Raw genomic sequence first — 27,070 nt, 5'->3', positions numbered from 1 at the left:
TTTAGCAAATTTTTCAAAAAAGAAAAAATTTATTAAGTGTGTCTTAACTTTGATATTGCATATATATATTACTTTGATATATATGTATATCAATTATAAAAACGTTTATAGATGAACGAACAAAATAATCTGCAATATTTCAATGTAAAGAGAAAAATATACATTTGAAATTTTTCTTGTCTATATTATACAAGCATTAATTTAAAAAATATACACTATGTTAATATGTTTTAAATTATTCAGAAATTAATATGTGCTAAACATAACTTTTTTTAAAATACCTTTAAATTTATGCAACATTCTGTATCTATTTACGTGCAAATCTGGAAATATTCAGTTATAATAAACATTTGGAAACAGTAATTATTGAACTATGTTAAAAAGAACATTGAGCTTTTCTCAGAATTGCTTTAATTGCAACTTAAGTAAACATGAACTTAACAATTTTAATTCAGAAATTAAAAAAATTGAAATAAAATTTTAAAAAAAAAAGTTGAATACAAATCCTAACCGAAGCATTTAAATTTTTATTTTATTAACCTTGTAAATGTAATTTTGTGATAAATCATAAAATGGCATTTTTTGTGGCTATCCAACAATACAAATTATTAAAAAATTTCCAACATTGGCTTGAAACAAATTTATAAAATTTTATTTTGTTCATGAATTATTAATTTGTCTGAAATTTTTAACGTTAAAATTGAAATAAAACATCTTTGTCACCAGCAAATCAGATCTCAAAGAAGGATTGTAGAAGCTTACAAATTTTGAGTTTGAAATTTCTGTTACTTCCATATAACTGATATGTTTCCCTCTATAACAACTTGATTAAATAGTTCATTATTTTTAAAATGTCAAGAACATTTTGTTTAATTTATCTCGTTTGCTTTTAAAAAAGAATTTTTCATGTAATTCAACAAAAAATTTTTTGTTTTGAAGTTGTATTGTTGCAGACCATACATTATAAGAAGATGGACAATTTTTTTTTAATGAATGAGTTTATTTCAAAATAAAAATGTATTCCACATAGCAAATAGTTATTTAGAGAATATTTATTAAGTTTTAACAATGTGTAGAACAGTGTTTTTCTCTAAAACTGAACATAAAAGCAACAGTATTAGCTGAGGAATCCTCCCAAGTAATATAATAGGAAAAATATAAATGAAGAAACTTTAAGTTGATGTTATAGTCCCAATTACATTCACGATTATATTATCATAAATAAAGCTTAATTATCGCCTATTTTTTTCTTCAATTCCATGACTAAAACTCTAATGCTTCTGCATTTTTAACACCCTTGAAACGGGGGTTGAGTCAATTATATTAGATTTTATAAACTTGCTATCGCAGTAATTAAAACAAAAATAGCATTTTATTTAGAATGTTTCTGAAATTTTAAAACATGCAAAATAAGATTAAATCTAAGCTTACATTTACCCAACGCTGCAGTTGTGACTATGTATTGGTACATGCGACTACTCTTAACAATGACACTAGCAAAGCATAAAATTAAACTACTTGTTAAGATATAGGCCGAAAGCTCACTTCCTGTGATTCAGGAAATTTCAAGAATTTACCATTAATTAAACCCATGAACCATATTTTAAAACTGACGTTAAATACTTCACATATGTCATATTGTAGCCTTGAGTACAGAACTAAAAGTAATTCCATTTATCAAAAACATAAAAAGTTTTTCCTCATAAAGATAGCAAACTCTAAGCGATTCACAACAACATTTACAGCATCACATTTTGATTCGGTAATAGTGTTTTTCATGCTTTTGTTTGAAAATGATCCTTAATTTCTTTCGGGATACTTTGTGTGTACCAGCTATGAACGGATGCCAAATGTGTTGCCACAACTCCAGGATTGACAAGATCAACATCTGCATGGTATTGGATTTGCTTTCCAGAGATGTCGGTCATTTTACCTCCAAAAGCGTGTAACACAGCATCTGGTGCACATGTATCCCATTTCTTATTCCGTTTGCTGGCTGAAACATAAGCATGTGCTTTTCCTTCAATAAGATGCAGTACCTGATGAAAAATAGCAAAAAAGTTTCAAACGTTATTTAAGAAAATAAAGATTTCTGTACAAAATCAAATAATTTTAATATGACAAATGTTGTGAATATTAGTGTGACGATTAAATTTCTCAAGCAGAGCTTCCTAAAAATTAATAAACTTTGTTAATATATATATTCCTACCCTCATGAATCTGAACCATTTTTCTACGAAAAAGTCTACAAATGCAGAAGGAATGCTCAGGTCTCTTTGCTATGCTCTCACTAACACCATATCTAGCTGCCCGTCGTAATATATTTATACAAACGAACAGCACCATATTTGTGTGTATGTGGTGAGCATACTTGAGCTTATTACCCTTACAAACTGCCACTGCGGGATTTCTCTATGAGCTAAAGTGCCTATTCATTATTAGCCCAGTGAGACCCAAGCCCCCAAATTTCGACACACCTCTTAAATTTTACATTTATCGTCAAAAATAATGTTTTTGTTGATACCTCTGAAGAATTGTCAACTAGAACTATGAGTTAAAAAAAATGATATAAACATAAGCTTAATATAATCATCTCTTATATATCATTCACACTCATTAAGATGTAAATTTTGTCCTCCTTTTATGTTAACAACCTCTAAATTTCTTATTCAAGTCCTAATAAGCTGACAGCCGTGCAATGAACAAGCAAAAAACGAAATTTATTCCTGAAAGGAGCTGGAAAATGTCATTTATCTTCAATAAAAACTTTCATATGATATACTCCAATAGAGTGACACGCATCTATTTGGCTATCAGTATAATTTGACTCATGTGAATATTCATATATAATAGCATAATACTTAAAAAAGGATCTTAAAATTTTCTTTAAGTGTACAGTTTAAAATTCAAGACAGATACTTTTTTATTATAACAAGAATGTTATTTACTACAGATTGTTTTGTACTAATACTGCGAAAATGAAAGTGTCTTTTCAATTATTGTAGGGTAGTGTATAATTAATAACAGCATGCAACACAAATGATATAATGTTTGCCACTCTCTCCAGAAGAAATTTTCTGCACTATTTTGGAGGATATTTTAAAGGCAATTTTATTCCAACATTGTTTACTTATGCAATCACTAAAAATTTATTTTGACAAAAACAATTGTAGGAAGAAATCTCATTTAATATATATGAGTTATCAGAAAAAAATCCTTAATACACCTGCTTTTTATCAGTATAATTTCTTCTTAATTTAAATATTAACATGAAATTTATTCTTGTCTAAAAGGCACAGATGGTTGCCAAATTCTTTTGATTCTATGTAAATGAAATTTTGCTACTGGTTCAGCAAAAGCTCTCGCTATGTTAAATCAAGAACATATAATTTCAATACAGATATTATGATTAGATAATTCTTGAATAGACTATAAAATGTTTGGTTAACATTCAAAATAAAAAGTTTAGTCTTTTAACATCAATATTACAAAGGTATAATAACAGTTGATACGTTATTTTTACTTAGGGAAAGGCGTAAAATTTTTACAGCACATTATCTGAAGAACATAATCGTAAAAACAAAAATGTTTTGGTTAAAATAATTATTTTACACATTTTTTCCTTAAAAAACATGAGACAATTATGCAACTTCTCTAACAAAGTTCTATTCTGCAACAGTAACTTGTGTGCTGTTTCACATGAGGTTGAAAAAATACAGAATCCTCTAAACTTTTGAAGCAAACTGCAGAAAAATCGAAACAACCCTACGAAAATGATTAACAAATATTTATTCTGTAACATAAGTAAGTTTCAGTAATGCTAATAGTTTTTCAATATTGCTCGCAAACTAAAAAAGTTTTCAAAATCAGTTAAAAACTTTATTGTGTTGGATTTGGTGAAAGGTAGAATGAATGTTTCTTTGACAATTCAAGAAGATAAATAGTATTTGTCTAGGAACAATTGAATCACTGACATCTCTTCTATGTAGCCCGAGTTATTTAAAAGATTACTTAAATTGCCAAACTTGGTCCCTTAAAGAAGGCGAATTTTCCCAGAATTATTAAAACTATAAAAATTGTTAGGATTTATGAAAAAGTAAACTTATATTCCAGTCCTTAAAATGGTACAATTGCTTCTGATTAAGCCGTGATGGCTCAGGGGAAAGAGCGTTTGCTTTCCAATGAGGTGAACCGGGGTTCGATCCCGGCGATGGCTGGTGGATGCGAATTCTGCTTCCGGCTTGCACAGACCACAGTGCTGACGTGAAATATCCTCAGTGGTAGATGGATCATAGGTTAGAGTCCGCTTGCCGTCAGGCTAATCGTGGGTGGTTCTCGTGGTCTTCCTCTCCATGTAACGCAAATGCGGGTTAGCTCCATCAAAAAATTCCTCCACGAAGGCAATTTTCTCCCAATACTTGATCCAGGAGCTCCCTTGTCTTTTGGATTGGGTTCAAAATTACATGGCTACGGAGTTGAACATTAGTAGTCGTAAACCCATAAAAATTGGGTCGGCTATTCAACGACGGTTATAGAATAAAATTGTTTCTGATTAAGCCGTGATGGCTCAGGGGAAAGAGCGTTTGCTTTCCAATGAGGTGAACCGGGTTCGAGACCCAGCAATGACTGGTTGATGCGAATTCCGCATCCGGCTTGCACTGATCACAGTGCTGACGTAAAATATCCTCAGTCATAGACAGATCATGGGTTAGAGTCCCCTTGTCGCCAAGCTAACATTGGGAGGTTTTCCTCTCCATATAACGCAAATGCGAGTTAGTTCCATCAAAAAGTTCCTCATGAAGGCGAATTTTTCCCAATACTTGATCCAGGAGTTTCCTCGTCTTCAGGATTGAGTTAAAAATTACAAGGCTACGGAGTTGAAGATTAGTAGTTGCATACTCAAAAATTGGGTTGGCAGATCAACGCCAGTAATAAAATTGCTTCTGATTAATAGTAGTGTTTTGTCAGGGAGTAAAAAAGAAATAATGATTTCGAAACAATATAAAAATATATTAAAACATTTCTCATTATCTTAAAGAAAACAATTTATTTAACAAGTTTTTTGAAAAATGTGAAATTTGGATTTTTAAAAATGATTAAATAAATAATTTATAATTATAAATTAATATCACAAGTGATATTTCATAACACATGCAATATAATTGAATTTAAGTAAAATAATTTAAGATGTTTTAAATACGATATTTTTCATCCTTTAGAAAAATAATTTTTGTCATTGTGTTGGTTGAAAAATAATTTTTCTTAAATATGTTACCTCAGTAGTTAAATTACAACTAGAAATTTTTTTTAAAAAAGCAAAGAAGTCAGACAAATAAATGAAAAACTCTGAGAGTAAAAAAAAATATTTATTTCCCATAAAAATTGATCCTTAGAAGTATAGTATAAAAATATGCAAAAATACTTAAAATATTATAAAAATGCACCGAAATATTTATACATTTTTGTAACAAATATATAATGTAGAGTACATTATTTAATATAGTGCGTTTCTACTGAATAAACACAGGTCTATAAATGTAATAAAGAAAAAATTAATAAAAAAATAGTGCGAATGCAATTACTATCACAAACAAGTGAAACTTTTCTTTCCCTGTAATTTTCTTATGCTGCACTTATTAATTAATTATTCTGTATTAGTATTTCTATAAAGAAAAATTATTAATTATTTCTATAAAGAAAATTAAAAATTAAGATAAATTTGGGTAATAGACTGTGGCTTGGAAAAATAGTGACAAAATTAAATTAACGTCTAACAATGTTTTCAATTTGAAACAGAGTAATTTCATTTGAATTAAAGTTTACATTTAATAAAAGCTACATGATAGCTTTTAAATAACTATTTTTTTTCATTGATTTATGTATTTCATTTCAATACAAAAGATAATAGTATCTTGAAATTGTTCATAAAAAAAATTGCAAGAACAAATAAGTATGTGTTTTTTTTTCATGCAGCAAAACATTGTTTAATTTAAAAACAGGGTGCGTAACCAAATTTTTTAAACAAAAAATAAGCACCTTTTAAGCACTTTTCTCAAAGAATTAATGTGATCATGATAAAATTATTAGTTTCTAACAAAGAACTCTTTCCTTAATTATATTTATCACAAAAAAAATTATACACAATTTTAAATATATTTCTTATCAAGTGGCTAATAACTACTTTATTTAATAAGGAGAAAAATTAATTCGAAAAGATCTGCAAGTATTTTATCAAATGTGCAAAATGATAGACACTTTTATACTCTACGGGCCAACGGTAAGTCGAAATGAAATGTGGTTGAACTAATTGTGAAAGCGCAGAATGGAACAATGTGAAAACTACGCATTTCACATTATTTGTGGTGAAAATCGCAAAGGTAAAGATAAAATATCTAATTTTGGAAAATTAAACACTTTTTAAAAGCACTCAATTAAGAAAGCACTTTTAAGGGCTTTTTTAAAAAGCGAAAATAAGCACCTTTAAGCACTTTTTAAATTTGCTACGCACCCTGTAAAAAGTTTTATGTTAAAAAAATAAAAAATATTAAAAACTCTCATGAGTTTCCACAAATAAAAATATCATTTTTACTAAATAAAATATATATTGAAATCGTTTTTTCTTAATTTAAAGTCCGTCATATCAGCAAAACTTTTTAATCTCACTTTGTCAAAATAATAATAAATAATGTCATACAATTAGCAATGACAGTCTTTGGTAAAAACAAAGTTTCAAACATAAGTTTTAAGTAGATGTTGTCTTTGGTTAAAAGTTTTAAAATGATTAAGGAAACGCATGTTTTGGGACCAATTTTGATACAAATTCAATCAAAAAATACAAATTTCTGCCACAAATATTGAAAAAAAAAAGAATTTTTTTTTTTCAAAGTTGTTATATTTGTCATGGTAGTAACATCATGTAATATTGATCTCAGTCAGATAACGATGACATTCGAGATGCTATACATATCTCCAAACTTCTTTACCACACAAATAAGAGGACTTACGTCACAACAAACTAAATTTGCCCCTAACTAAGCATACATGTCAGTTATTTAGTTGACTGCCAGAATTGAACCCTTGACTCTTAGCCTTCCAGCAGCAGTGTATACATTTTAATGGAAAAATTTAACAATTAACAAAAGTTTGATGTGAATTTCTCTTATGAATTGATCAAAAAACAAAAAGGATTCCGGATAAACATTTCAAACATAACATGAAAAATCACAACAATTCTAAACTAATATAAGAAGAGACAAAAATAGTGATTAACTACATTATTAGTGCTATTAAAACAGAATACAAAAAATCAAACCAGTAAAATAAAATCAATTCAGAAAAATCAATTCCAACAATATTTCAAATTTTGATCTATAAACTAATTTTAATAGAATCTTTGATTTGTAAGTGTCATAAATTTAAGTGTTTTATGAAATTAAAAACAAAATCAGAAAATGAAAAATTACTTTTTATACAGCTGATTAAGTAGAATATTATGACACAAATTAATAATAATAATAAAAAAAATAAAAACAATTTTTTGTATGACATATTTGTGGAAATCTTAATAATATTATTTTTACAATCAACAGAAGGGATAAATTTGATTCAAAAATCACATAAGTGTTTACATAAATGGTTATATCACAATTTATTTGAAAATTAAAATTTTTGATAAAATTATTTTAAAGCTCTTAATAAGGAATGGTTTTTATTATATTTTAGATTGAAGAGATGCCTTCACATCGTCAGGTATATTTGAAATATACCACCCGTGGAGTGATTCAGCGTGCGTAGCCAAAACTCCACCCCAATTAAGATGCTCAACTTCAGCATGGTATTGAATTGGTCGTCCAGAAATATCAGTCAATTTTCCTCCAAAAGCGAGTAAAATTGCTTCAGGTGCACAAGTATCCCATTTTTTGCATCCTTTGCTGGGAAATACATATGCATGAGCTGCTCCTTCTATCAATAATAAAACCTGAAAAATAAGAGTAGGCATAAATATTCATTTTTATAGGTCTCTTATGAAAAAGATGTATATTTGTTATCATTAAAATCCGATCTTGGATGAATCATATCAGTTTAAAAACTAGATAAGTTTAAACGAAACAAGCAAAGCATTGTATTAATTTTAAAACAGTTAAATTGCTATGCACAGGGTTATGGCCCCAATTGTATGTAAAATAACTCTTAAATAATAAGATAACGAAATAGAATAGTGTAATTATTAAATCTAACCGTAAAAAATAAATGAATAAATAAAGCACACTTGCAACAGTTGTAATCCAATTGGTCATGGAGATTATAATGACATATGGCTCATCACGTGATGATGGCAATGTGGTCTGCATTGCTCACTAGCAACCCTGACTTCAGAGATAAGGCAGCTCTAATCGTTAGATACTAACTTAATATGTGGCTAAAATCTTACTTTGTAATATAATCATCAATATAATATAAAGGTCGATTCAAAAAGTATATAGTTTCAATGTATTATAAATCAAGAATAACTAAAGATATTATAAGTTACTTGCAACAGAATAGTACAGAATCATTTTAAATGTTAGATAGTCACAAATGTTCAATGTGTAACCCCTTAGTCATATAACACACATCAAACCAGCAATCTATTTCCTCTCAAACATGGTTGAAAATGACAATTTTACTCATCGCTTGGTTTTCACCGATGAACCAACATTCCATGTCAGTGGGAAGGTAAACTAATAAAATATTATTTTTGCGAGGAACATATTTTGATTTTAATTTTAGATTTTGTGTCTAAATTTACAGAGCATCTCGTGCAAGATACCCCTAAGAATAATGTGTTCTATGAAGTGTCTAGACAGGAAGTGTTTTGCCATTTTTTTTCAAGTGTGCCACTTTTGGGATATATTAACTCTTTGGTTGGTGCCACAGTTGCAGGATGCTCTCCAATTGGATGATGCATCACCACACTGGATGGCCTATGTGCAAAATTACCTGAATGAATAACTTCCTCACCGATTGGATAGGAAGAACAGTGGACTACAACATGTTACTCACCCAACGACCACCCAGAACTCCCGATCTAACACCTTGTGGTTTCTTTCTGCAGGGCATGTAAAGAACAAGGTACTCATGACCTCTTTACCTTCCTCTTCCAGCGGAGTTGAAACAGTGTATCACAGCCTCTATTTATGGACTTGATTCAGATACCTTAACACAGGTTTGGCAGGAACGGATTACCGGCTAGATGAGTGTTGTGTGAGAAAGGGTCACAAATAGAACATTTGTGACTGTCTCTAGCAAAACTTTAAAAAAATCCCATACAATTCTGTTGCAAGTAATATTTAATACCTTAAATCGAAATTTCATGAATCACCTTGTACATATACTTGTGACAACATTATTCTGCAACATTTAAAAGACTATGGATAAAGTTTTTGCATATCGATGTCAATGTGGAATAAGAGAACCAGAATATAAAGCGACAAAATCAAGTTGTTTTAAAACTATTGAAATTTGTAAGTTTTAAAATAAAATATACAGCTAACAATTTAGTACAGCATAAACTAATATAAATGTCATTGCAAATTAAAAAAAATATCTATCTAATTTAATACTTTGAATTAGAAAAAGGGAAGAATGAATATGAAGTTTAAATGAGATTATCAAAAAAATCTCGCCATATGGCTGCTTTGTTCCAAATCCCACAAATAAATTACCATAAGTATTGAATGGCATTTTGAAACTCTGTTAACCTTAAATTAGAATTTTATTTCTTCCTACAACTCTAACTGCCTGTTTAAAATATTCTTATAGTAGTAATTACTGTTGCTATCTAAATTTTTTCTCATACATATTGAAATTTTCCTATGATATTAAGTGAGCTTGAAATTGAACTGTACTATTAAATAGCTTGGAAAAAAAGCAATAACTCTTTTTCTTGTAATGCTTATTTGCACTTCCTTATATTAGCAGCTATCAATCCCATTTATTAGTTACTTTAAGTGTTGAGAAAGAAAGCTTTTTAAACACAAAATAAATAAATGAATGTAAAAAGAAACACGATTTAACACTATATCCATCAAACTAAAATTATTTTCCTGCTGGAAATATAGCTTTCACAATTATTTTTAAAATATATAATAAGAAATTGATGCACACAAAAGGAGGGATCATTTTGGCAGGCATTTTTATCACCACAGAAGATGCTTTTATTTCATGCAACATTATTAACTTGAAAAAAAAAATAGTTACAAAGAAACAAAAGTAAGCTCAATTTTGTCATTGGTTTGCTTTATGTTTCTCTTTCAAAGATATTTTCAGACATATAGCATCAAATCATGAATCATTAATACACAAAATAATTATCAGTAAGAAAATTTATTTAGCAAATAAATGTGTGTTAACTCGAATATGATTTATATTTTTTGTATCTTAATGACTTTGTGATAAATTGGTTATATATTGGTCATTAATAGTTAATAGTACTGTGGGATGTAAAACAAATCTTCTTAGTGATGTGTTATGACAATAAGGAAAGAAAACACTTAGCAATGTGAAACTATATTTAAGCAGCAATGAGCTTTCTTATTGCTGCTTGAAAATATTGAAAAATAGACTTAAAAATGGGCTGAATTCATTAACTAATTTTGCAACTGCAAAACTTCAAGAAATAATAAAATGATAATACATACCATTTAAATTTATTTCATGCAAATAATAATTAGAAGTAAAAAAATATTAAAAATAAAGCAAAGCTGTAATATTAATAATTATTAATTTCATCTAAGTTCGGATATTAATAGATCAACATTAAATAAAATAATTTTCAACATACCAGTGTAATCACCATCAGTAGACTTAGTGCTAAAATTTTATTTTGTACAGCATTATTTTATTAGCTATAATCGCAATTTGTAGAAAATTTATTTCTCTCATGTACACATTCAGGCCTTTTTACTAACAGCCTGACAATTAAATTACCAGAGGAAAGTAAACAATATTGATACTCTTTTTTCAAATAACTGCAAAAATACGCTGAAATAACATTTACGTTACACTTCTTCAGGCACAGGTAGCAACAGATTCTAACTTTAGATTACTCTGATAGGGAAGCGCTATTCTTCATCTGTACCAAGAAAAAGCCTTATTAAAGTGGATAAATAAATACGGTCAATGCGTTACTACAAAATATAAATGATTTAATTCACAGAATATTTAGAAATCACAAGTATTTTTCCTTTCATAAAATATATTATATTAATAAATGAAATCATCAACAATTTGAGACTACTTATAAATAGTAATCAAAACTCACTTTGTGCCCAGCACCTCCAACTCTCAAAACTTCATCTGGTTTTAGAGCTTCAATTGTTGAATTAATAACAGGATTGGAATGTGATCGAGTAGTAGTGATGATTCTTTTATCCTCGGGGGGAGCTTTGTAAAGAATACCACCCCCTCCAACCCCAACAATACCCCACATTGTTCTTCCTAATTTTGACCAATCTTTTTCATTCTAGAAATAATAAAATTTTTTGTAAAAGTGGCAAAAAAATTAGTTGATTTTTAAAAAATGATTGTCACATTTGATACGTACTTTATAATTGTAATACGGCTGATGAATGACTCCACCAACAGCCTTTCCTTTGACAGCAAGACCAATCAAAACAGTCACATGGTCTAATAATCCTGATAAAAAAATACTAAAAAATTATTTTACATTGTTTTCAATAAAACTGCTGCAACAGATTGAAAAATTCGAACTGTTGTGAAATACATGAAGACATTAGAAGTGATTGCGGCACAAAGTGAAAAATCCTGAAAATTTCATATGCAAAAACTCGATAACAAGATATCAATTTAAATTCCATTCATATTCAATATAATTTTTTGAACTGAGATTTACAAATTAAACTACCGACCAATAAAGTATATCACACTTTTATAGTAACTAATTTAAGAAAAATCTAAGTTCTTACTAGAATCGCGATATTGTATTTTAAGAATGTGAAAATAAAAATTGAGATATTGTATTTTAAGAATGTGAAAATAAAAATTGAGATATTGTATTCTAAGAATGTGAAAAAAAAATTGAGATATTGGATTTTAATAATGTGAGAAAAAAAATTGAGAATGTGAAAATAAAAATGTGAAAATAAAAATTGAGATATTGTATTTTAAGAATGTGAAAATAAAAATTGAGATATTGTATTCTAAGAATGTGAAAAAAAAATTGAGATATTGGATTTTAATAATGTGAGAAAAAAAATTGAGATATTGTATTTTAAGAAAGCGAAAATAAAAATCGCAATATTGGATTTTAAAACTGTGTGAATATGAATCGCGATATTGGATTTAAGGACGAGAAAATACCAATTGCAATATTGGAATTTGAATCGCGTAAATACAAATTGCAATGCAAGATTTTTAGATCCGGTGAATATGAATAGCGACATTGATATTTAAATTCGCGTGAATACGAATCGCGATCTTGCATTTTAAAAAAACGTGAATATGAATTGTGACGTACGATTTTTAAATAACGTGAATACGATTCAAAATTCATAACTTTTAAATCAGTTAAATACGAAAATCGATGTTTGTTATGATAATTGCGTGAATATGAATGGCGATATTAAAGGATTGCAGCATTGTTTCAAATATTAAAAACAACAAAAATCCGACAGAGGAAGAAAAAAAAAAACTCTTTTTTTCAGGAAGAGTCGTCATTATGAAAACGTCTCGTAAACGTGATTTAGCGAAGGTTTCAAACTTTAAACTTTAGATTGCAGTGAAAATTTCGTTTGATTATAGGTTTTGATTCACTGACTTTCGCAAATCTATGGTCTTGAGATCCGCGAAAAAAATCACATACCCTGTTCCTAGTTTCTAAGCCAGGAGGGATGATACAAAAAATCTGGAATACAATCAACCCAGAGACATGCAATCTATATTAAAAACTTAACTAAATGAAAACAAAATTCAATAATTTATACACACATAATTATCTACACATTATTCTAATACTATGTAATCACATATAAAGATATTACCTTGAGTGTATTCTGCTGTCCCATCTAAGGGATCAACCCATATAACAACCTGTAAGAAAAAAAAACGGTTTATAATTATTAAAAAATTTATAGACATGGTAAATTTGAAAAAGAAAAATTTAAGTGTATGAACTAAAATCAAAAACGCATCAGTGAATTATTTAACTTTTCTAAATTCTAAAAACCAATTATGTGGCTACACACAGTTGGAAAGTAGAATATATATATGCATTAATGTGTTACAATTTTAATTTATTTTAAAGTTAGGAAGTAGTCGTGAATCCAAAGTGGTAGTTTAAAAATACCGAAACAAGAAAATAAAGTTATTTCATTCAATAATAAGGATTACCAGGCCAGTAATAATGAGGTGTCTACATGATGATTAAGAAGAAGAAATTTATTATGGAGAGAGGAGAAACAGAAAAATTATTTTTAATTACAAAACTCACTCTGTTCTTTTTTTCTTAATGTAGATGAATTAGAGAGAAGAGTTAATCTTACATCACAATACAAATATTTCAATTCAAGGCTGATACTGAGTCATACCGACCAAGAGAATTAATTATAGAGGAGATGACTACATGACTGAATAAAATTTGTTGAAAACATTAATTTCATAAAATAAGCAGTAATATAGCAACAGTCTTCATTGAGTATTAAACTTTGAATTTCTGCTGTTCAGATATGATTACACATATAGTTTAAAAAATATTGAAATTAATATGAACTTACACTACTATGTGTGCGATCAAATGATTACTGCCGACTTAAAAAGGGGGCCAAGCCCACAACAAGGAGGTGTCTACATGACGGCAGCCAGATTAAGAAGGATTTGACGTTACACAGGGCTTTAATAACTTTTTGGACAATATAGTTAAATATTAATAGATATTAGTGATAATAAACTAATAAGTTTCCCATACTGCTAAAGATCACATCATATGAGTTTCTTAGATAATTACATAAATTACTATTTTTATGATTACTTACTATGATTACATATATTACTATGATTAATTTTTTTGCTGGCTGGATTTAAACTGATTGAGTGTTAGAAATAAGCTCTATTTATGGATCAGATTCAATATATATTTCTTTTTAATATATATGTATCAGTATATATATATATATATATATATATATATATATATATATATATATATATATATATATATATATATATAGTTGTAATTAATGCAGTAAATAAAGGATAGATAGCCTAAAATTGGCAGATATTAGATATTGTTTTCACAAAGTCTCAAATTTAGACCAAGTGGTAATTTTTATGAGACAAACAAAAAATCTAAATTTCAGTATTTTTGGTAAATAATATGTTACCACAAATTACCACCATGTTTTAGAGCAGAATAAATGATTCCCCGTCTTATGCTTTTAAACCATGGAGAAAGAAATTTATGCTGCTTGATGATTATGTGGAATCAAGAAGCGGTGAGTTTGGTAGAACCAACTAGCCTTGCAAAAGAGTCCTAGAAAGATTTCTAACCCTCCAATGTGCACTTAAAATACTTTTGCTGAGGACTAAGAGCAATGCTGCAGGATCAAGTATGGAAGCACAAAACAATGAGTTTATGCAGATAAAGGACAATGTGGAAAAGCAAAGTAGCGAGTGTATGTATGTGAACCAACGGATTACCACTGGCTAGATGTATATATACATCTATCTATATATATATATATATATATATATATATATATATATATATATATATATATATATATATATATATATATATATATGTAACATAAAAAGCTTCAATTAATCTTTTTATGTTAGTTTCTTTTATAAAACTTCATCCTAATTATTATTCTAAACGAAATACTTTCTCACACTTTTAAAAGCCACATCCTGTTCTTAAATCTATTTTTGGCTCAAGTATGCATTTAAGAGCAGGACATTTTTCCCTTTGCTCTTGCGTGGGAAACGTTCGATCTATTTCATAAACCAATAGCAACTACTAAGAGTTCCCTCTTTCCCTAAATTAAGACATTTTACGGATTTTACTTTGCAAGATTTTCCCTAACATATAACCAAGGAGCGCAACTTTTCATGGGCACTTTCACTCATTCTCATGACTGCTCTTGTCTAATAATTAATAAATAAATTTTGTACCCTCCTTCCCGACCTATGACCTGTTTTAATCCTTCCACTCGGCAACGACGTTATAAGTCGACAGGATTGAACGGTCGGGAAGGGGTACAGTTCGTACGGTACATTAAAGATATTTAATATCTCATTTGAAATTAAATAAATCAACTTCGGAAGAGGGTACATCAAAAATATGGAATAACTTCAAATCATTTTTTCAAATAGACATTTGGTAAATAAGCAGTCAAATTCTTCTTCAACTTATGGCAATAATTAATTCACCCAGTATCTTCATCAAAAAAATAAACTCTTCAAAACTTTTTGTTTATTATAAATGATACCTACGCACAGTGGAACAAAACGATCATCCGTTTTCCATGTCTACGCTGCATATTTTGTCTACGTTCCTGAGACTACTAGAAAGCTGAGCTTCAATTTCCTTCCTTGGACTAAAAAGAAAAACTGCATCGAACCCCTGATAATTAAAATGTTTTTATTGAAATCCTATCCCTTTGAGAAAGCGTTGATTTTGCCACTCTTAGTGCTGAGCTGGATTTTATCGTCGATGAATTTGTTTTCACACCCCGGAATGGTTTACGTTGGTCTCCTTAGATGTTTGACATTCCTCTCCCACCTACTCAGAACTCAAAGAAAAATAAGCTTCAATTTCTCCATTCAATGTTAATTTACTATTCATCTTAACGAAGAAACAAATTTTTTCCCTAGCAGCTCACGTCTTTGGTTTTGGAATTGAGTTCACGGAATTTCAACGCACTTTCATCGCTAATGTTGTGATTTTCAAAATATCTTGGACTAATTCGAACTTTTTCATGTATCCTTTTGTGCTTATTTTTTTTTTACATTTCTCATAAAACAATCTCTTAAATGAGTATGATTTTAATTTTTCCCATGTTTGATGTTTCAAAGTGAAACTACTTTTTATATATTGATAGTATTTACTGAAATTTTTATTTTCAGTTAATTGATTTATTTGATTGAAAAGTGTTTCAAGAAATTATTTTCATATTGTTTTATGTGTTACAGCTTCTATGATTTTTTTTGAATAGTAGAAATTATATTTTTGTTTTGCAGTGATTAGGGTTTAAATGAAAATGCCATTTAAATTTTTTTCTCTTCGTAATGCAACTGCAATAATTATTGAAATTTAATTTTAATATATGAATGCAATTACGGTGTGGCAAAAATTAAATCAAGAAATGTTAAAACTAATACAAATAGTTTGGAAAAATGAATAAAATACTTGTTGCTAGAATTTAAATTGAAGTACGACCAGACATTAATGCGTAAGTCCAATGTTGGTAATTAGTTCATAGCTCAGTTCCAGCTCAGACATAGACAAACAACATAAAGATAGGAAAATGATCAAACAAAAATTGAAAAGTATTAGTAACCAAATTCACTTCAAAAACACGTTTAAAAAAGAAATGAAAATATTTGAATTCCCTAGCAATTGTGACAAATTAAATTATCAATTAAGATCTCTGCACAAAAATTACTTTAAAAAATATCCGCACTAGAATTTTTGAAAGAAAAAAAAAATTATGTCCAAAAGGAAAGAATGAAAGATATAAATGAAAAAAAAAAGGTAATTTGCAAATTAACCAAACTTGCAGATCAGATTAAAAATAAGGAAAATAGCTAGATCAGTCAAAAATTAAAAACTGATTTACCTTAATACCATATTAAATTTGAAAGCTTTGTTTTGGATTTCAATTAGCGATAAATTGTGTTAAACGGGTTGTAATGTAAAATCTGAGAAGACTGATCATCTTTTCTGATTATAAAAGCATTTGTCTTTACACATTTCCTGAAATCCGGGTTAATAATTGCAATAAAAATACCAAGAAAGAAAATAAAAGTACAAATAAATAAATATAAAGAAAGTAGAAAGAAAAATAAAAGAAGGTCGAAAGAAAAATAAGAGAGAAAAAGAAAAGAAAAAATGTTATAGAAGGCAAATTTTGGACATAGAGAAAAAAAAAAATTCCGGATATTTTGCTAGTGATAAATATGTCAGGTAAATAATAAATAAAGTGAAATAAAGACAATACTGAAATCTTGGACTTGACAATAACAAACACTGTGTCATTTTTTTATTTTGTTTTCAAACAAGGTAAACAATACTCAAGTCTAATTCCAGATTGAAATCTTTCCTGTAAAACTGTTTTTTGCATTTTGTGTTTTACATTTTAACTTGCGCATTTTTTAAAATGTTTATAAATTTTTTTATCATGATTGAAGAGTTAACGTAAATAGTGTTTTTATGAAGAATTCTTATAGTGAAAAAGCTGTGTTGTGATCTTTAAACAAAGTACTTTTGAAATAGAAAAAGCTGTTAATTCAGAAAAAAAAAAAAAACTGTTGAAAATGAAAATTTTAAATTAGCTGAAAAAGCTACTACAGGTTTTTAATTGTGTTAAAATTTTTACAATGAGAACATATGTAAATGTTTTATAATTTATATTACTTTTATATATTGTCAACATTACAAATTTGATTATTTTAATTGTGCTTCAACCAAAGGGAAGATTTTGCAAATGGATAATTTTTAAAATTTTTGGATTGTAACTAAACATTTTTGGCGAGGGGGGATTTAACATAAAAAGCTTCAATTAATCTTTTTATGTTAGTTTCTTTTATAAAACTTCATCCTAATTATTATTCTAAACGAAATACTTTCTCACACTTTTAAAAGCCACATCCTGTTCTTAAATCTATTTTTGGCTCAAGTATGCATTTAATTAAGAGCAGGACATTTTTCCCTTTGCTCTTGCGTGGGAAACGTTCGATCTATTTCATAAACCAATAGCAACTACTAAGAGTTCCCTCTTTCCCTAAATTAAGACATTTTACTGATTTTACTTTGCAAGATTTTCCCTAACATATAACCAAGGAGCGCAACTTTTCATGGGCACTTTCACTCATTCTCATGACTGCTCTTGTCTAATAATTAATAAATAAATTTTGTACCCTCCTTCCCGACCTATGACCTGTTTTAATCCTTCCACTCGGCAACGACGTTATATATATATATATATATATAAATATATATATATATATATATAGAATCAATGTATAGGTTTAATGTGTACAGAAATAAACTTTCAAATCAATAAATATTACAAGAAAATCAGGACAAAATATAAATCTTACATCTTCTTCTTTTACAGACTGCAAATCGTCAGGACATGAAGCAGCAATTGACTCACAGTTATTTAAGTTAATAAGCAAACCATCTTCATTTTCTATCTTTTCAAGTGTCTAAAATAAATTAATATGTGGTTTTAAAATCATTTAGCAAATATAAATGTATGGGGTCTGCTGTTTACAATCTTTGTTTTTGTTATCAACATTGTGAAACAATAGAACAAAACAAATTTTTTAATAGATTACTCAATAAGATAATAAATAAATAGTGTAAGTAAAAAAAAAAAAAAAATTATAATACTACATCTTTGAAATGTAATTGTATATAAAAGACTAAAATTATATACTTCCAGAGTTTAAGAACTATACTAAATTTTTTCTCAATTTTATGTTGTATTTTTAATAATAAGTATTACTGTTCCTCAGAAAAAAAAAAGATTAGAATGGCACTGTTTATTAATTTTTATCTAATTTAATAACAACTACTATAATTGTTTCTAAATTTTTAATAATTATTAGTTTGACTAAAAATTAATTTCAAGAAATAAATTCATGAAATATTATTGCGCATCATTTCAAAAGATCAACTGATTTTTTTAAATTCCAATGTTTTTAATACCTAATACAATAGTATTATGACACACACATTTGAGTTAACATTTTTTAATAGGCTTGATTCATTTTGATTTCATTGTAAATACACTTAATTATTTTTTTATTACTTCTATGGAAGTTATTACTATGAATTTCTACATATTTTTTTAATTTAATTTTTTTAATATGAACTTACAATACAAGAATTTCAAAATTTTACCTTGAATTTTAAATTGGATTGAGCTGAAAGAAATGTCTAGATTTCAGAAGGTCAGATTTTTGAGCTTTTATTATATTAACTTAAAATAAAACTAAAATACAATTGTATTTAAAAATGCATTATTTTGAACTAGTGAAAAGTAATTTTTATTAAACAGCATTTGTCTTCATGAAAGGGCGGCAAGTTGCACCAATCTAGAACTATATGATTAAGGAAAGAACACTGGTTTAAAGCTGTTTAATTACCCCATTTATTGATAACTGTGCTGATTAATTATAATTAATCAGCACTTATGTTATTAATAAATATAAAGGTAAATTACTAGTTGATTTATTGTTACTTTTATACATGATTGTTACTTATATACATGAAAATAGCAATTAACTTTCCAAATTGTCACGGTAATGTTTCATTCTTTGATACAATTTTCTAGCTGCTCTTATGAGCATAGGTGTAGCATAAGGAAGGGGGCATATACCCCTATGACATTTTGTCAAAATGCAAATTTTTCCTGATTTGATTGCATAATAAAAAAAAACTTTTTTTTTCTTTAATAACTGGAAAAAATTCAAATTATTGCACCAACTATCCCATTTTTTCTATTCACATCTTTCAATTATTGACTTAATAATCGTATGCTTCAAGAAGCTGTTTGGGTATTTTGTTCCATGTACTAACTTGAGGATGCTGGTAAAAGCAGCTGTTTGCAAAAGCAGGTTACTAAATAAGACTAGGGCAATGCACCCATTTTCTGCAATGTACTTGTCCATGAGTTTGGTTTTTCAAAACAAGATCGTTTGTTTAATTTAAAATTTGAATTCTAACAGCCGTAAGGGAAAAAAAAAGTCCCATTAAAAATTTGCTCTTTTCCAATTTTTAAAAAAAATGCATTTCTCTTAAGGTAAGTAAAATATTTTTATTTTAAGAATACAGAAAATTTATTTATTTAAATTTTATTAACTTCACTAATCTCTAGTAATAAAACATAATTATATTTTACAAATTTATAGTTACTATTTCTAATTAGCCATTTTTACTGGTATACTTACTAATTTTATCTGGATTAAACATTAGTTAATAGATGTTTTGAATTCAGTAGCTGAATCAAAATAAAACATAGCATGAATAATAATAATAATTGCAGAAAGAAGAACCATGAAGATGTTAGGGAAGAAATTAAATCCTTACCTTTCAATATAATAAATATCGCCATAAGAATTATTTATATTTAACTCTTTAAAAGTTCAGGCTATTATGAGAGAAAATCATTACCATATAATCAGTGATATGTAAGGGATAAATAAAAGGGTATATGGATATTCATAATTCAATCTAAACTGTCACTAATCTAGCTAAATGTTTGAATTAAAATTAAGAATGGAGTGAAAAATGTCTTAGTGTTCCTCATAATTTCAATTTGAACTTCTTTCTTTTTAGTGATAAGGGTTTTGTTCATTAAATTTTTCCCCCTTAGGTTGCTTATTTTTTTATCTTTTAAAGTTTATATTTATTAATGTAGTGAACATCTTAAATATGAAACTGCAAAATTAAAACTGTGTTTAGGAAATACAGTTACAAGCACAGCATTTTTCAGTTTTATATACCCGGTCAAGCAAGTAAATATTCAGCAACATTGTAAAATACTGATTAAGCTCCGCTCAAATTTTGAAAAACTCCTTGGAAGCTGCAAATCAAGGGCGCACCAAAGGAAATAAAATAAAATCGATTATATTTTATAAGACCTAAATATTATTGAATTTAATTTTCTAAATAAGAATTTATTAAACTAAGTTTTATAATTTTTAATTTCTCTAGTAATGCTTAATTTTGTTTAAAAGAAGTTTATAGATACAAAATTCAAATGCACACATTTAGTCCCTTGTGTTAAAGTATTTGACAATTTTTTGAATAACTTGATTTTTACGCACAGAAATATCAGTTGTCATAATTGTTTAAAAATGAGTAAACAATTGTCTTGTTTTTATATTTATTTATAAATGAATACTTTGGTTTTAAAATGCCTTTCATCTTGATTTAGAATATTTTATAGTTTTGTATGACTTAATGTCTCTTTAGTTCATTCACTATCTAGTGTCCATGAAAAGTATATGTTTTTATGTATTTTGTTATCCTTAAAAATGATAAAATATCAAAAATAAAGTAGTGTCCATGAAAAGTATATGTTTTTATGTATTTTGTTATCCTTAAAAATGATAAAATATCAAAAATAAAGTTTTCTTCTTTTCGAAACTATGAGAGTCCATTATTTCCATATAATATGCAACAACTGTGCTCTTAAATCTATTTTTTGCTAGTATATTTTATTTAACTTACTTTCGATTTTTATTACAACAAAATATGACTTCAGAAATAGTCTTAAAAAAGGGTTCATTTCATTTTTTCAGAAAAATATATTCTTTTCTAATTCAATGAAACTTAGAAGAAGTTAAGCACTTTTGCTGGGATATTAAAAGTTTGTGAAATGCTGTCGAGGTGGTAAATTCTGTGTACAATTTAGTAAATGTGTAAATACAATTTTGTGCGTTTTGGTTTCAGTGTAAAATAATTGTGCTCACATATTGTTCATACATTTCAGTTTCAGTTGTTACTTTCATCAAAGTTATAAGACATTTTTAGAAATTTCTCTTTTTTAATGAATTTTGCAGTAAGAAATAGTTTTGCTTTAAAAGTTCAATAAGTATTTATTTATATTAAATGTTTTTTATTTGATTTTGTAAATATGTTTTAAAATGCTGTCATTTCCTTTGAGTGAGTATTATAAATGTATGATTAGCATTTAATATAAGCAAAATTGGCTTTATAATTACTTTAAAAAGTTTCACACTTTTCTTCGAATATGAACTGAAATAACTCCCTTTATTTCCTTTTTTACATACTTTAAAATGGTTCGCATTTTAACATGCTTGGGAATTTTATACATTTCATGTTCAGTGTAAACAATTGTGTTCACATTTTGACTACAGTTTCAGTTGTTACTTTCAGTTAAGTTATAAGGCATTTTTAGTAGTTTCTTTTCTTCCTTTTTTTGATGAACTTTACAATAAGAAATAGTTTTGTTCTAAAAGTTCAAAAATATACATTTACATAATTTTTTTTCATTTGATTTCATAAATATTTTTTGAAATGCTGTTATTTATTTCGAGTGAGTATAATAAGTGTAATAATATAATTACCGTTATTTAAAAAAACCTTCACTAAAATATGAACTAGAATATGAACTGAAATAACTCCCTTTATTTCCTTTTTTACATACTTTAAAATGGTTCGCATTTTAACATGCTTGGGAATTTTATACATTTCATGTTCAGTGTAAACAATTGTGTTCACATTTTGACTACAGTTTCAGTTGTTACTTTCAGTTAAGTTATAAGGCATTTTTAGTAGTTTCTTTTCTTCCTTTTTTTAATGAACTTTACAATAAGAAATAGTTTTGTTCTAAAAGTTCAAAAATATACATTTACATAATTTTTTTTCATTTGATTTCATAAATATTTTTTGAAATGCTGTTATTTATTTCGAGTGAGTATAATAAGTGTAATAATATAATTACCGTTATTTAAAAAAACCTTCACTAAAAAATTAGGATGTGAGGAATATTTGCTTAATTATTATATTTCATGATTCATTATTTAATTCATAATAAAATTTCAATAAAAAAAAAGAAAATTTTCAAACTTTATTTTGTTTTTGAATTTTTTTTATTATAAATTTATCATTTTAAATAAAAATGCCATGAAAATCAAGAGGTGACCTATTAATGTCAGCTTTTCTTTTAAAAAAAAGAATACTTTAAAAATAAATTCTTGTGTCCCTTAAAATTTTTCGTCATGCTACGCTCATGCTTATGAGGCAGAAAGCTAAGTTAGAAGAATAACCATAACCCTCATACCATAAGAGCAAAAGAAGAAAAAAATAGACATAAAAATGAAATAGCCTTACTTCTTCTCCAATGATTGTTACTTTAGGGAAATGCTTTGACAGAGAATTCACAATACATCTTTGGGCAGATCTATCAGCTTCAGTTTGTATGTCATTTATTCCCTTAAATTGTAAATATTTATCAATAAAAGAAAATATACAAAAAAAAAAAAAAAAAAAAAAAAGCAAGCACAAGCTTTTATGAAATTATTGTTTTGTCACCATAGTTTAGGATATTATGTATTGAATCAAACTTTTTATATCAAAATTAATTTTATCATTCAAATTAAGAAAATTAACTTTATCACTTATTTTATATATTCAATATAATGCTCTACTTATAATAAATGTGTAACATTAAACATCAATCAAAGCATAGTGAGAAAATGTTGATTTGTATAAAGCTAATTTAAAAAATTTTTAAGATTGTATTTGTTAAATTTGTTTTGTTTCTTAAATTTGTAAGTATTTTTAAAAAAAAAAATACTTAAAGGACTCTATAAGGGACATGTGAATGGACAAATGAAAATGGACAGGTGAATTCTTTTACGGAAAAGTGAAATCTTTTAGCTATTCTTTCTTTGGATCAAGGACTAAATATTCTTAATTTATACTGCTGCAAGTTGTATTTGTAGTATATATATTTAAATCATAATTCCAAATATTCCACTCCCCGCAGCCACAGCGCTATTTAATCTTTTGATTAGGAAAAATTGCTTTATTGCCCATTTTTTTAGAAATTGTATTAAACTCTATTTTGTATGTAAAAAATGGAAAGGACTTTTTTTTTTCTAATAGGTTTAGTTCAAAATTTTATTATGTTTACTTTACTTATTTTGTTACATGAAAAAGTATTAGAAATTGGATTACAAAAATACTTATAACGAATGATAATAGTAAAACGATAAATAGCAATTTGGCTAATTAAACCACAATCATAGGGTAGAATGGGCCATTGAAGATTTTAAATGTGCCACTATAAATCAAATTCTATGAAAAAATGAGAATCAACTTCTTTTATTTACCAAACATTGGAACAATAAGAAAGTAATCTGCATGGCATAAAATAAGCAAAATGGAAAAGTAAGTAATATATATTATGATTAAGTAAAATTTATATCTATCAAAATTGATATTAAATGACATAGTTGCATCAGCACAAAAAGTTCTGCCAGTTGTTTATGGCTGTGGTAACTTCTTATCAATATCTGAGAAGTTTGTAACAGTGACATCTGATGCTTCAAGGAAGAAAAAAAAAATTCAAACCATTATCTTTTCAAATTTCATTCAAATTAGCATGATTTAAAAATAAAATGGCATGACATGTATTGAGACAAATTTAAAAATTAGTCTTCTATCTCTCAAATAATTGTAATTGTAGACATTTAATACTGAAACTCAGTTAATAACATGAGTTCATAATGAAATTCAGGTGTACTTCTCAACATGTAAATGCTTGTTTTTGATTGTGATTCATCAAGGAAAAGCTTAATAAAGTAAAATTAAGTACAAATGCGAAGTCGGACAGTGTTCACTTTTTTCTTTAGTGCTCAGTTAATTTTGATTTTTTTTTTTTCATGTATAGTGCATCAAATAAAAGAAGGACAACCCTGAATAACTTTTGATCGAATTTTCACGTTCTAGGATTCATTCTTAATGGTTCGAGGGGATGCTCTCGAATATGACAAAAAATAAGTGCAAACGACATTTTAAGTTACGAAGGCAGATATAAAAAGTACTTTCTCTCTATAATCATAACTATTTAACCCCTAAAATACAACGAGAAGCTGCAATCTGGAAAATATGGTACCAATAGTTTGGTCAGAAGAGCGCTCCAAAGTTTGAACTCCTTAATATTAATTTTACTCTTTGCGTATCTCGAGAACTTTTTAAGCAAATTGAAAATTTTTTACACACAAATTATAAAATTCGTTTATCCTAAGATAATTCCAAACAAATAATAATTTTTAGTAAATATTTATTAATTTTTATAATTTTATTTAAGAATGTTCGAAATTTTTTTTATTGTAAGGTATGAAATTTTTTACATTATTTTAAAGAATGTAATCTTACATAGCAAAATACAAAATTTGGGGAAAATCAGTATCCAATTTTAAGTATTTGATTTTTTGTAATTCGATTTGTAATGAACTATTAGACTGCTTTTGCTCTTTATATTTTGCTAGATAAAATTAAATTTTTTAAAATGATGTAAAAAATTGTATACCTTACAATTTAAAATTTTTTCAATCATTCTTAAATGAAATAATAAATATTTACTAAAAATTATTTTTAGGGTGGAATTATTTTTGGATAAATGAATTTTACAATCATGCATAGATTTTTTTAATTAGCTTAAAAATTTCTCGAGATATGGTGAAATACACAAAACGAAAAATTAACATTAAAGGATCCAAGCTTTAGACAGCTCTCCTGACCAAAGTATGGAGACCATATTCCGCAAATTACGGCTACCCCCTATATTTTGGGAGTCAAAAATCCGAATTCGTTTAAAACACACTATGTTTATTCAGACAAAGTATGTTCTTGCGTCTGATGGCGTAACTGGCGTGCAATTATTAATTAGCATATTTGAGATCATCCTCTCGAACCATTAAGATTGAATCCTAAAATGTGAAAATCTGATTATTAGATCTAAAGTAATTCAGGGAAGTCCTTTTTTGGGGGGGGGGGGGGGGAACTGAACATATATGTAATACTGTAGACAACTATTTATCTCTAAATATTAGTTTGACAATATGATCTCACAAGGAATAAAATTTAATTTTTTTCATAAGGCATTATAGAAAATACTTAAAAAAAAGACTTTTTTAATAATTTTATAAAATTAATAGAATTTTTAGCAGCCAAATTATTAGCTTTTCATTAATTATGAAATCTTTACAAAAGTTATTTCTATTTTTTGTGAAAATGAACCCCAAAAAATAAAATCTTAATAAAACGATGTTTAGGTTTCTCGTAAAAATCAATGTCATGTTGTCTCCGAAATTTGATGACTTTTTGGTGCAGGCCTCTTTGCCATCCTTGCTAAGTGAAATTATAATTCACAATTAAAAGCAAGCAAAGAAGAAATCAATTAAATAAAATGGTATGACAAATATTTTCAAAAAATAATCAAAATAAAACAATTGTTAACATTTATGAAATTTTGAAGCATATGGTAACATATTTTACACCAAGGTTCATAAACATCGATTATCAAGTAAAATAAAATCATAGATAATTACATATTTATAAAATAAATACATTGGCTTATATAATCAGGGGTCTGTCTCGGTTTTTCTGAGAGGTACTTATTTTGTGAAAATTAAAAATCATATTAAAAAATTAACACAATATGGATTTATCGTTTCTTACGAGGCACAAAAATAAAGTTTTAAGAAAAAGTATTTTGTGAAACTACCGTTTTTCCTAAAGTTGAATTTGTGATGGTATCGCTAAACTGTAGTAAATTTGGCTTAGACAGATCCCTGATAATAAATCAGTAAAATATAATAAATTTATTTAATATTCCTCAATCATATAATTTAATTTGTGATTCAACTATAACATTTCATTAGTTTTTAATTGAAAAATGATTTCATTTTAAAAATAATACACAATATTCGACCTTATCTACAATTCCTAAGTTTCCTTTCTTCATTATTTCACGAATTATTTTTCCTGCTTGATTAGCAACTGTAACAGAGGCAGACATTAATTTGATGAGCACAGAGGAAGCTTGAGTGGCCATCATTTAATGTTTTTAACAGACGTTAATTAAATAATCTTAATTAAAATTATTTTGAACACTCCCAGTTTAGTTTTGTATTCTGTTTTGCAATTGTTTTGTGATGAGATTGCAAAAACAGATATGTTTTTCTTAATCTGCCAGACTTGTAGCTTACTTGTCATCTTTGAAACTTTATGATAAATCAAGGAGCATTCTCACTTTACACTTCTAATCAGTTTCGCGGAAAATTGACCAATCATATTTTATCT

The 27,070-nt window shown here is 27.3% G+C and overlaps 1 protein-coding gene across 2 annotated transcripts; it reads right to left on the bottom strand.

Moving 5' to 3' along the window:
* Window positions 1-979: 979 nt before the first annotated feature.
* Window positions 980-26,981, bottom strand: LOC107450240 (3'(2'),5'-bisphosphate nucleotidase 1). Of its 2 annotated transcripts, none has more exons than XM_016065995.4 (7): window positions 26,700-26,981; window positions 23,090-23,191; window positions 18,322-18,429; window positions 13,041-13,089; window positions 11,585-11,676; window positions 11,303-11,503; window positions 980-2,039 (listed from the first exon to the last, which is right to left on the bottom strand). In XM_016065995.4, exons 1-7 carry the CDS (start codon window positions 26,823-26,825, stop codon window positions 1,776-1,778), a joined length of 942 nt encoding a protein of 313 aa, XP_015921481.1. In that variant the 5' UTR covers window positions 26,826-26,981; the 3' UTR covers window positions 980-1,775. The 2 variants fall into 2 exon arrangements, with proteins under 2 accessions (XP_015921481.1, XP_015921480.1); XM_016065994.4 differs by lacking the exon at window positions 980-2,039 and adding an exon at window positions 5,348-7,978 and having other exon boundaries at window positions 26,700-26,944.
* Window positions 26,982-27,070: the final 89 nt, after the last annotated feature.

Source organism: Parasteatoda tepidariorum, chromosome 8 (assembly GCF_982258835.1).
Source record: "Parasteatoda tepidariorum strain Cologne lab strain chromosome 8, Ptep-v5.0, whole genome shotgun sequence".
NCBI classification, from domain to species: domain Eukaryota; kingdom Metazoa; phylum Arthropoda; class Arachnida; order Araneae; family Theridiidae; genus Parasteatoda; species Parasteatoda tepidariorum.
This window is presented reverse-complemented; position numbering and strand designations above follow the sequence as displayed.

Excerpts from the sequence above, each read along its gene's own strand:
- LOC107450240 (XM_016065994.4), bottom strand. The coding sequence starts at position 26,825 with ATGATGGCCACTCAAGCTTCCTCTGTGCTCATCAAATTAATGTCTGCC. Across the intron at positions 13,090-18,321 it reads AGTCTGTAAAAGAAGAAGAT|GTTGTTATATGGGTTGATCC; the intron begins GTAAGATTTATA and ends TTTTTCTTACAG. Across the intron at positions 11,504-11,584 it reads AGCCGTATTACAATTATAAA|AATGAAAAAGATTGGTCAAA; the intron begins GTACGTATCAAA and ends TATTATTTCTAG.